At 39.2% G+C, this 12,257-nt stretch overlaps 1 protein-coding gene across 1 annotated transcript; it reads right to left on the bottom strand.

Annotated features, from left to right (window-relative positions):
* Nucleotides 1-10,128, bottom strand: mat1a (methionine adenosyltransferase 1A). Its single transcript, XM_068568445.1, has 10 exons — nt 9,664-10,128; nt 7,702-7,779; nt 7,101-7,223; nt 6,135-6,247; nt 5,272-5,415; nt 4,495-4,620; nt 4,275-4,367; nt 3,992-4,174; nt 3,760-3,893; nt 1-2,199 (listed from the first exon to the last, which is right to left on the bottom strand). Exons 1-10 carry the CDS (start codon nt 9,716-9,718, stop codon nt 2,097-2,099), a joined length of 1,152 nt encoding a protein of 383 aa, XP_068424546.1. The 5' UTR covers nt 9,719-10,128; the 3' UTR covers nt 1-2,096.
* Between the last annotated feature and the right edge of the window lie 2,129 nt (nt 10,129-12,257).

Below are 12,257 nucleotides of genomic sequence, written 5' to 3'. Positions count from 1 at the left end.
GTTCACATCTTGAATTTTCTTTATTGTTGAATTATTTACATTATTTAGTTTCTCTGCCAAAACATTTGACAGAAGAGCAACACAGTAAATAGAGTAAAACCTCTCTTACAAAAACAATGTTGGCAGTAGATGAAAGCACAGGTTGTTACACGCACCACAAAGTCCTCGACCTCCACAGACACAAAGTTTGAAGGTGAGAACGGTTTACACTCCTAAATCACATCAGAAGGGAATAATTTGATTAAATATTTTGTGATTAATGGTAATCAACGGTAAAAGCTGACTTTTCTAAATGCCCTGTTTGAAAAAGTTTGATAGAACGCTCCCTTTTTTCCTCTAAATCCAACGGGAAAGACCTCGATCTGCAAACACAGAGCTGCAGAGCAAACGTAGCGCTTCACATTAAGTAGGACTTTAACTAAATATCTCACAGATATCGAAGGAGATCTGCATGTACACCAAGGCATTCTGTCCGATATTAACTTGGACTTCTCGCATTGTCAAAATGCAGAAACTTTAAGACATGAGTGGCTCTAAATGCTTTCAACTCAACAGTTTAATATTCTGACGCAGAGAGCAAAGAGAGAAGAGACTTCAAGTTATTTGTTAAAAGTAGCGATATCTACTGACTCACAGCAACCTGCAGGTTCAAAAGACAAAGATACAAATCAGTCACCAGTTGAGCTGTGCAACAATAAAAGCAGCTTGATATTAAAACAAAAGACTTCAAGGATGACAGAAAATCAGACCAGTAGGCAACACAGGACTGCATGGCTATTTTACATTTGATTGATTGCAACATATGCTAAAGAGATCGTCGCTCTCTCCACGTTTTAATGACCTGTCTGCTTGTACGACGTGATTGTAACAGTGCAAACAGCTTTCTGTCGCACTAACCACAAAAAGAAACATAAGAAATGAACTTTGCTGTCATGATCAGTGTTGGGCAATCCTGTAATATTACTTTCCCTCATAAGGAGTAGTTTAGGGGATCACAACTTGCAAAACAGTAATTATATCAGTGTTAGTATTCCACATAATTCTTTGTTAATGTGTTATCAGGTGAATTTGAGGCAGAGGAAGAGACAGGCCCTGTCCTCAAAGGATGCAGGAGCATCATCAGTTCAATATTCAATATTTTGAAATAACGTCTTTATCTGCCAAGAACTTTGGGCATGTCTGTGCACACCTTCTATTTTGGTTTATGTATGTGCAGCAATGTTCAAAACAGCTAGGTGAGGGTGAATATTGATCAGCAGGTGTGGTGATTATGAAATACTCCCTCAGCCAGTCACATCACGGGTTTCATAGTGCTGCTAACCTGACGTCTCCTCCATTAAAAAGCACAATATCAAGTTATAACTGACGGATGTGAGTAGATAGTTATAGATAGTAGATAGTCGTCTGGTGTCCTTTTCAGGCAACTTAATGGCGGTGAACATGCTGCAGGGATGTCATAAAGTAAAATATTGTTATTACATTTTAAAGGGGTAATGGGTAAAAAGTAACTTGTTACATTTTCTGAGTAACTTGCCCTACACTGGTCATGACAAAAATATCTCTTTTTTCTTCTAAAGCTGAGTCTTTGGTTGAGCAACAACTACATTGACATTGATAGTCACTGATGAAATACTTGCTGTTGTAAATAGCAACCATCGTAAATTAGGCGCTTGTTTCTGTACATGATTCTGGTCACGTAACATACGGATATATTCACAGCTTTGAGGTAAAACACTGCTTCTCGTGGGGTAGAAGTATTTGTATTGAGAGGATTGTATTCGCTGTGGTTTTCCCTTAATGTGAGCAGAGAAGATCTAATGACTGTATGTATATATTTCTTAAGCACCAATAATCGGGTGTTCACAGAGGAAGGGGGTGGACCGGTTACTGAGATGTCCTCTGTAATGTCTCTCTTCTCGTCGGGAGAGAGTGTCCCATTAAGCTACAACCACTTGTGCATATCATTATTTTCTCCCCTCTTTAAAGCTGACTCATCCCTAAAGCTTTGGCTTCACTTCTTCCTAATAAAAAAATGTCAGTTGACAGAGCTGGCAGTTGTAGTCCACAAAGATCTCGTTCAGCCTCCAGATGAGTATTTAGTAGACGAGCTTTTTGGGCATCTCCCAAGTAAACTCTGGTCGACCAAAGTGGCCGTAAGAGGCTGTCTGCTGGTAGATTGGCCTCTTCAGGTTCAGCTCTCTGAGGAGGATACAGAAGAAAAGCAACATCAGAGGTGACACAGCATCCCACGATAATACCTATGTTGTTTTTGTAATTTTATAAATGTTGTTCTGGTTGTTTTCCTGTCTTCAACAAAACCGTTTGCAGGCATTTATTGTTGAAGAACGTAGAGAAAAGTATAGAACAAGGGAAATATATATATATATATATATATATATATATATATATATATATATATATATATATATATATATATATATATATATATATATATATATAATGTTCAAAACCCCATAATGTTTGCATTAGAAGGCTCTTCCTGCCCCCTGGGGAACCTTTGTCTGGATTATCTTTAAAGTTACACAGTATGTCATGAAAATGTAAGTGTAAAGTCATATTATGTCTTTAAAAAAGTCATAAAAGTGTGTAATAAAAATCATAGTATAGTATATCTGAGATATTTCACACAGAGTTAACTATTAAAACTACAGTCAACGCTGCGTATCGTAGTTGACCTATCATGTATCTGTGCTGCTCTGTGGGTCGTTGACATGTCATCGTAAGATTGTGTAATGTGTGGAGTGGCAACGTGTTGGACATGCAGCGAGACACAGAGACAGAAAGAAACGTGGACAATGCTGAAAGGTTGAGAATATTTCAACTTGTATGAACATTTAAAAAAATGTGAGTAAAACATGACGCACAGCACAAGGGAGGACACGTGCTAAGTATAGCATGTCATCAAAAACATTGCACCGTTTTAGCAGCTTGAATACTACAATTACCGCATTAACCACATTAACCTGTCAAGTTAAAGTTTACATCCATGTGTGTCCAAAACGTCACCAATTCATCATGTAATCCTATTCGACATTTGAGTGAAATTATGGCCAGAATGTATCTTGTGGATCACAGTAGGACGGACACAGGGTCACTGTGTCCTCATTTCACACATAACAACCTCATAGACATCATAAAAGCAGAAAAGAGGTATTTGAAGCCTGTCTGCATACCGGCGAGGATCGTTTGTAACTCAAGTCTCTGAAGACTGATCAGCCATGGGGGCACGAATAATATGGTGCTTGTAATTGATTTTTATTGATAATTTTATTCTGTCATTGTTTGTGGTATGTGCTACTCTGTATGTATTTTAGCCTTTAGTTTTGTAGATCCTAAGGCCCCATGTGTGCAAACTAGCTTAAATTATAGTATGTGGCATCGGTTCATGCTGTGTAGCTGTACGAATGAACATGAAATATATTGTAAATAGAATAATAAATTCTAGTTTTGACAACTGAATGTTTATCTAATCGCTTGATCTGTCACAGCATATAGCCTTCACAGGCAACATGTTGAGGAAAATGTAAACATAGACCATCTTAAAGCCACGATGAGTACAATTTCAAAAGTCCTAACTTTGGCGCCCACCAGCAACAAAATACATTTTGATTGTCATATTTTTGCAAGAATACAAACATATGCCATCAAACTTAGTCCAAAGATGCTTCAATAAACAGTTTCTTAAAATGAAGCAGCCTAGAAATGATCTGGCATAAGGAGCACACGGAGGACAAGTACCTGACGATGACTCCTGGCCGCAGATCAAAGTTCTTGTTGACAATCTGGAGAAGCTCTGACTCTGTTTTCTGGGAGGAGCCGTAGGTAAACAACGAGATGGACAGAGGATGGGCCACTCCGATAGCATAAGCCACCTGTAGCACGCACACAGGAAGATGGGAAGGATTCGGTCAGCATAGCCCTCGTCCTCGTGCATGTTTGGACGGGTGGATGAATGACAGCGTACGCTCACCTGAACCAGAACTCTCCTGCACAGTTTGGCTTTGACGAGAGACTTGGCCACCCAGCGAGCAGCGTAGGCAGCGGAGCGGTCCACCTTTGAGAAGTCTTTGCCAGAGAAAGCTCCGCCACCGTGAGCGCCCCACCCTCCGTATGTGTCGACAATGATCTTCCTGCCGGTCACACCAGCATCGCCCTGTTGGCCAGAGGAGAAGAGAAGAGGAGCCGAAATCAGGGCCAACTTTACATTTGTTGGTTTTTCGAGATGAAATGAACCGCTTGCGTGCGATGGTCACCTGCGGTCCTCCAATGACGAAGCGACCGCTGGGCTGGACGTGGTAGACGGTCTTGTCATCCAAATATTTAGCAGGAACCACGGCTTTGATCACCTAATAGAATCATCCATCCATTATCTTAGCCGCTTATCCTCATTAGGGTCAAAACAACATATTAACGCCTTCGTTTCCAAAGCTAGACATTAGTCGCAGTCCAGTCGGTGTGATGGTGAGGCTCTACCTGCTCCTTGAGGACTATCTTCTGCTCCTCCAGAGAGATGCAGTCGTCATGCTGCACAGAGACCACGATGGTGTGAACTCTCTTGGGGATCACGGCTCCGTCCTTCTGGTCATAATGCACCGTCACCTGTGAGACACAAAGAACTCAAAGAGTTTCAAACGTACACCTTGTTGGAATTTGTTATAATCACTGACTTTCTATATTTCTTTCTCATTTACCTAATTTCCTCTTACTGCTGCTTTAGTTACCCACAGGATGATTCGAGTGTCCTGTGATGTTTAAGTTTTCTCGTTCTCGCTTAAAACAAACTGACGTTGCCTAACATCCCCACAAACGTGGCTGTATTTGCATTAGACAGGTAACGACAGAGACAGATCCCTGATACTTCTTGCTTGAAGTGGAAATGTGAAATCGGTCCAATCTGTGATAAATCTAAAGCTCTGTGTTCGAATACTTTTGCCTGACCTTCTAACAGCCGAAATTTGACCTGGGACACAAAGGCATTAGACACTTATTGTCACAGAGCTGCAGTCAGCGGCTAACTGATTCAGAATCAGTCAAAGGCCTATTCTTTCTCCACACAGAGCTTTTTGTTAACCACTTGCAATAGCGACTTTCTGATCCGATTCTGTCTGCTGGCACCAAAATAAAGCTCCTGGAAGAAATCCAGAGTAAACAAAAACAACAAATTCACAGAAAGACTGCTGTGGTGTTGTTTGTGTTTTGGTAGGAGAAATCTTGCATGCATTGTAATGTAACACACAACCCGCCCCGCACCTGTGTTTTAGAGTCGGGACGCAGCCAGGGGATGCTTCCATTACGTCTGAGTTCAGCCATCTTTGAGTTGAGCCTGTGGGCTAGGACGATGGTGAGAGGCATGCACTCCTCTGTCTCATCTGTGGCGTAGCCGAACATCAGACCCTGCAGAGACAGAGAGAGTCAGTACATGCAAAGTGGATAATGACACAGATCATCATCAGCAGGATAGACAACTATACAATATTGATATGCATTGCATTGCACAACACTGCAGCCTGAGGAGTCAGCGAGAGCTCGTTATACTGATATACATAAATATATATGGAAAAAAGAATTGACATTCATGATCTTACGGATTGATTTTCCACTTAACTTAAATTTTAGTGGTGACATTTACTTAAGTAACGTAGGCCTATGAAGGTACAATTCTTCTGCTCTCATAGTGTACGTTTTAGTAGTTGTAGTTACTCTAGTCCAAAAAACTAATAAAAAGTTGTGTTAGTTTTGCCTTCTTTCCAACCCTCATTTATCGTCTCATGACCGTCAGAAGTTTCTCGTGACGCGGTGGAGGAGGCCCGGCCGTTTGGTTTTGGACCCACAGGACTAAACTTCCTGACTCTACATAGCGTAGTTAAAACTACTCCACCTAAATCAACAACAGAAACATGAGCATTAATGCACCAGTATTAATATGTCACGACTTTTATTTGTGATGGAGTATTTACTCAAGTAAAGGATCTGAGTACTTTTTCCAGCTCTGCTGAATTGTAATAGTTCTTTGACACTGTCAAAAAACTATGATACTTGACTAATGTCACTATCACCTCGCCCTTCAGTCGACATGAGCCAAAGGACACATTGTCCTTATGCAACAGCCGTACCTGGTCTCCGGCTCCGATGTCCTCCTCCAGTCTGTCAATGTGCACTCCCTGAGCAATGTCCGGACTCTGTTGCTCCAGAGCCACCAGCACATTGCACGTCTTATAGTCAAAACCTACAGAAGGAAAGTGAACGACAGAGCACATTGCACGTTACTTCTATTTCAGTTCACTTTACAGATCTCTAACATCATGGTAACAGTGAGGGAAAAGTGTGATATTTAAGGAAATAATTAAATAAAACCACGAAATTACCAACACAGTAACCAGCTTGGTATTAACAATGGGTATGTCTAGGTAAGATTATACCGAAATGTGTGTAAAAGAGTAATAAAGGGTTATATGAAAAATGTTATAATAGGGAAATGCATTTGAAGGCAAAACTATTTAGTACTAGAACACTAATATTTTGATAACAGTATGGTAACCAGCCAATAAGAAAAAGGTTTATTTCAGTGGATAATAAAATGTTGGTCACATTAATGTAATAATCTGATATTATTTGAGGTAATATAGATTGATGTTTCAGGCTCCTATTAGTGTAATACCTTCAAAATCACATTCATTTCACGATAATGTTAGAATAAAGCAAAGATCACATGTTGTGAAAGTGGTGCCTCGGCTCCTCTAGTCTCCCTCCATCGGAAAATATTTTAATTACAGAGGAAGTAACTATAAACAATTCCAATAGACTCATTTTTCTTTAACTTTTGGTATCTTTTCTTAAAAAATGTAAGTAAGTTGATGTTCTTTTTTTGTGTGAAAACTCTAAAAATGTAAATGATGGACCAAAACTCAGATGTCTGTTTTGTGAGAAGCACATTTGTTTTTAATTATTTTCAGGAGAGACTGAGGTTGCGGTGATTTTGGTGTTTGTTGATATCCAAATCATCCATTAATGTTCATTCATAATTATGAATTTCCGCATTAAAATATGGAAAATATCTGATTTCCGTATTACGTTCTCACCTTTGTCAGAGTTGTCGTAGCCGATGTGTTTGATGGTTTCCCTCACCACCTTCTGGTAGTCCACGTTGGCCCGAGACGTGATCTCTCCGCAGAGCAACACCATGCCGGTCTTACACACGGTCTCTGAAAATAAAATCACAAATCAACACATTACATATGCTTTCAAACACCTTTTGATAATAGAACATTTTAAAATATCACAGGTCTACTTTTGACTTTGGTGTCTTGGAAATAGATGTTTTAAACACATGACAGGTCTGATTGCCGCTAACAGCAAATTCAAAGGGTTGCTCCTCAGGGTGGTCATGTTAAGGTTAATCTCAGAGGTCAATATTGAAAAACAATAAATAAAGTCTACAACCCAGACAACTTAAATTCCAGACAGTGGATTTGTTTGCACGTATCTCTGTCAAAACTGACCACATGTTGCCGTTTGTCTCACTTGTAGATGTTAAAAAAACAACTTAGGATACTGAGATGATGTTTGCATAAACTCTCTCTCTCTCTCTCTCTCTCTCTCTCTCTCTCTCTCTCTCTCTCTCTCTCTCTCTCTCTCTCTCTCTCTCTCTGACTAACTGGATCTGACTTGTAGTTTTCTCACCACAGGCCACTTTGGCATCTGGGTCCTGCTTCAGATGGGCGTCCAGGACAGCGTCACTGATCTGGTCACAGATCTTGTCTGTGGAGAAGCAACAAGCGTAAAACAAAAAGTTTAGATTCAGGATCGAGACAGTTTGATTTGTAAATGCACTCTATGATCCAACAGCAGAACATTGCCTCGCAAACCAGATCCTTCACACTCTCCCTGTCATTCTGCTGAAGTGATGCGACGCACAGGTCATCAGAAACAACTCCACGTCTGGTTGCGTTGGATAAGTACAATTAATTCAATTGAATGTGTTATATATTTACTCAGAGTAACTTTGCAGTTGGTGTGCAGTCTGCTGCTGAATGACTTTGATCCCTCTATCTGTGAGAACAGCCCAGATGTGTTATCAAATCAGAAGGTTTGTGCAGCAGCGTTTCACCAAGGCCGCACACACATGTGTAGAAACAGTGTATGGAAAGTCTTATCTCTTTGAATTACATAATTATATTATATCATCAGGCTTTAACTGTTTGAGAATGCCTTATTAACCTTCAGCTTTTATAAGCACTATTTATTTAACAAAAAATAACTAACATGTTATTCTTTCCCCATCTGCTTTTCTTAAGATGACACTCGCTGCATGTCATTTTCTTGCCTTTTTTAGATAATGATTACATAATGTGTTTGTTTTTCTCTTCATTTCTTCTCGCTGTTAACGAGTTGTTTAGCTTTTATCAAACGCTGCCATTTTAATGTCGTTTGTTTTTAACACCTAAAATACTTTAAGTAATGTCTACTTCATGATCTCTAGATCTCTCTAAAAAAAAGTGTAAAAACACAACCAAGATGAATTTCTCTGTATTTCCTAACGATGTGGTTTTACATAATCTTGGAGGCTCAGCCACATTCTGCCATTATTATTGGTTTACTATTTATTAATTAACCACAGTAGAGTTTGTTACATATTTTCAATACATGAGTTGTCTAAAAGAAAGAAGTGTAGAGGGTGGATTATATTCTATCTTTTATCTTTAGGTTTTAAGTCTGAACATCTACGGAAAACTTTTTATTTAATTTTAGTCCTAGTTAGCATTTATAAGCAGTATATAAAGATTAATTAAATGGTTTACAACACATTTTAATGTAGTTGTAAGCAATTACATTTTCAAGGGTTAAATAGGCTGAATTTGTCACGTTTTTTTTACAAAAAGACATTTTTTACTATCACAACTGTAACAAAGATATTGCCAATATTCATACACTAGCCTCCACATGTGGTTGCCCACAAGAGTACAAGTTGTTGACAAATACATTAATAAACACATATCTACTGTATTATAAACCATTTATTGAATATGTATATATCGCTAATGAATGCTTAGTAAAGTATTGTCGAGATGGGATTTTGATTTTCTTGACTTTTTGGAGTTTTACAGCCACATCAAACAGTAGTCCTTTCAGTCATAAGGGCAACGTCGCTCAGTATCAGCAATTTGCATACGTTTTGACTTGCATTATCCCAATATTAATGTCAACATGCCAGTGGGATCCCAGGATAGAGTCCACATGACACTTTCCTCCGTGTGCAACCGTACACCAGTGTGTCACACACGTTCACCTCCTGTCGCCCATAAGTGAGAGAGAGAGTGAGGGGCAGTAAACACATGTTGCTGTGAATGGAATACCAACCACGCTTGGAGAGTAAATGCTCAGCACTGTGGCGCTATTTTAGACACATTGTCCAACTCGCATGACGTTTATTCATTTGCATGTTTCTACAGTTTTGAAAGAAATGTAAAATCAATATTTCTCTGCTTGAATTAGAAAAGGGTGTATATGTGTTCTTACATTTTTTTAAAAAGAAATTACAGAGAAATTTGACAAACTGGGAAATATCGTACAGTAAAAAGTTAAGTATATATTATATAGGTCCCTGTTTTGCACACAAGGAGCTCAGTTTGATGTAGGACTCACCTGGATGTCCCTCTCCTACGGACTCCGATGTGAACATAAAAGAGCCCTCTTCCATCACGTCACTACTTTTTTTCTACAGGCCCAGGTACTCGGTAAGACTCTCAGATAGAAACGTTTCCTCAGCTTCCTCCAACAAGCAGTCTATTGGGCTGCTTTATATTCCTGCTGGTTCTTTTAAGGAGAGAAATGAAGAATGAGAGGCCAACAGCCCTGCAGTCAATACAAAGTCTGTCCTACAAAACTCCACGTCTGTGTCCACATGGCCCAATATATATGGCTAAGAGAACACACACGCACACTCTCTGTGTCTGTCTCTCACTCTCTCTCACACACTCACACACACACACACACACACACACACACACACACACACACACACACACACACACACACACACACTCACACACACACACACACACACACACACACACACACACACACACACACACACACACACACACACACACACACACCATGTGAATCCATGGGACAGTCCATTCCAAGGGGGAGTGGATGGTGGGAGGGCATTTACAGCTTGTGAAAACAGCTTGTTAACCCCTTGTTGACAGTATGACGCTTTAGTGTATGTTTATAGTCCTCACCTTCTTTGATATCTCTGCTTTAAAGTGGAAGGTGTGTGAGTGGGAGCAGGGAAATCTTAGTTAGGGGGTTCCCCTCCACCCCTCAGCACGGTGGGACAGCTCTGTCTGCTGGGACTCGGCCAGCTCAGGGGCAGCCTATGGACAGAGGGAGAGAGAAAGGTAGTTGTTGTCAACTGCAAAAGAATTATGCAATTACCCCTGTTTACATTATGTTGAGAGTTTGGTCAATTAGAAATGAATAAATAAGTAAGGATCGCAACATAAATTACATATGAGTTTCAACAATTATATGATTAATCAATTAGTCAATTTATACTATTGATCCATTTAAGCATTGTATTTGAATTACGTAGATTATGTACATACAAGTACACATTAGGTACTTCCATTTGCTTCCATGTTATACTTCTTTATACTAATACCTCACTACGTTTCAGGGGGAAATTGAGATTTTACATAAAATGATGAAGTTTGTTTGTAAAAACATAATGAATTGTTATATATAAGAACAAAACAGCTTTGATTGATGTGATGATGATGATGATGAAAATAGTAGTCTTAAAAATATCAAACAATTTATTGTGGTAAATGTACAGAATGACATGAAGCTAAATGTACTTAATATTAAAAACTGAGGGACTTGCAGAATAGATACATAATATTGTGTGGTGCAGAGCACATACTGAGTCAGTTTATTGAAGTAAAAGTAGAAATACCACAATGTAAAGATACCCTGGTATTTGAAATTATATGTCAAGTCTTAACAATAGAGCTCAAATAAATGTAGTGAAGTAAAAATTGAATATTTCCATCTGAAATGTAGTGGAGAGGAAATCGCTTAAAAAAGTATTTCAATGGTGTACTTTAGTACAGTACCATGTCAATAGTTACTTTACTATAATTACATTTGGAGCATGCAGACAGTCACCTGTTGTCTAAATGCTCTTTTCCATCTAATTCCTCGCCTGAGGCTTTTGTCTGTACACAACTGCAGAAAATATCGACCCATTTCCTGAGAGAAGATCAAATAATGAAGATGTGCCTCTCAGATATCTCGTGGTCTTTAAGGGGCCTGTGTTTCAGTAGAACATCAGAGACTGTAGAGGACTGTTTGTGCAAGTGATGCTCACAAACACACTGCACGTGCACAGACAAACATACACCTGGAGAAACAACAGGACTACAAACCGCACACAGACACTGACTCTGTACCTTTTCATGTGGTGCACAAGCTCTGCAGACAGTGAGAGATAAACACACATATATCTTTATTGTAACATAAACAGAGTAAACAAACACTTTCTCTCCAATTCTCTCTCATCTGGCTCAAACTTTATGCAGCTAGTTGGCTTCATGAAAGGAGACAGGGGTTTCAACAAGATCTCTGTAGTGAATAATAGTGAATAAAGTACCCCCCTTTCTGCTTTCAGCCTCTTTTAAAGCCGATTAAATAAGAGAAGCAAAAAGCACAATCAACGTGAACCAAAGAGGTAAGGAAAGCAGTAATGGCGTGACCTTTTTTTCTTTGTAATTTCACAGAACGTCTAAAAATGCACACAGGACGTTATAGCTTCAAACGCATTATGCAGAGATTTGTCGTTGTGTTGTTAAGAGGAAAGGGCGGGAATTAAAAACAAAAAAAAGCCACTAAATTAAGTACCAGCTGACCTAATCTTAGCCCAAGCAAACTCAAATCAAAACCTAATACAATCAGCGCTCGGTCGATTATTGTTTCCCTAATGAAATACGAATGTAATCCCAAAGACTAAACAAGCTCAGAACTCTTATGGGATGAAATCCCCACATACCATAGCCCAGATACACTATTTGATATTGCAAGAAAGCTAGTTAGAAGATAAGCAGATACATGGACATAGTTAGCTAAAAATAATGGGTGCGCATTCTGAATAATTAGATGAGAAGCTTCATTTGGGAATTGTTTGATGGTTCAAAAGAAGGATGAACAGCACAACTGGATATTAACTTGTTTTT

This window comes from Clinocottus analis, unplaced genomic scaffold (genome assembly GCF_023055335.1).
Source record: "Clinocottus analis isolate CAN_PGR_092001 unplaced genomic scaffold, fCliAna1.0.p SCAF_8, whole genome shotgun sequence".
Taxonomy (NCBI): domain Eukaryota; kingdom Metazoa; phylum Chordata; class Actinopteri; order Perciformes; family Cottidae; genus Clinocottus; species Clinocottus analis.
The sequence above is the reverse complement of the archived record's forward strand: the minus strand, read 5'-3'. Positions and strand labels throughout refer to the sequence as shown.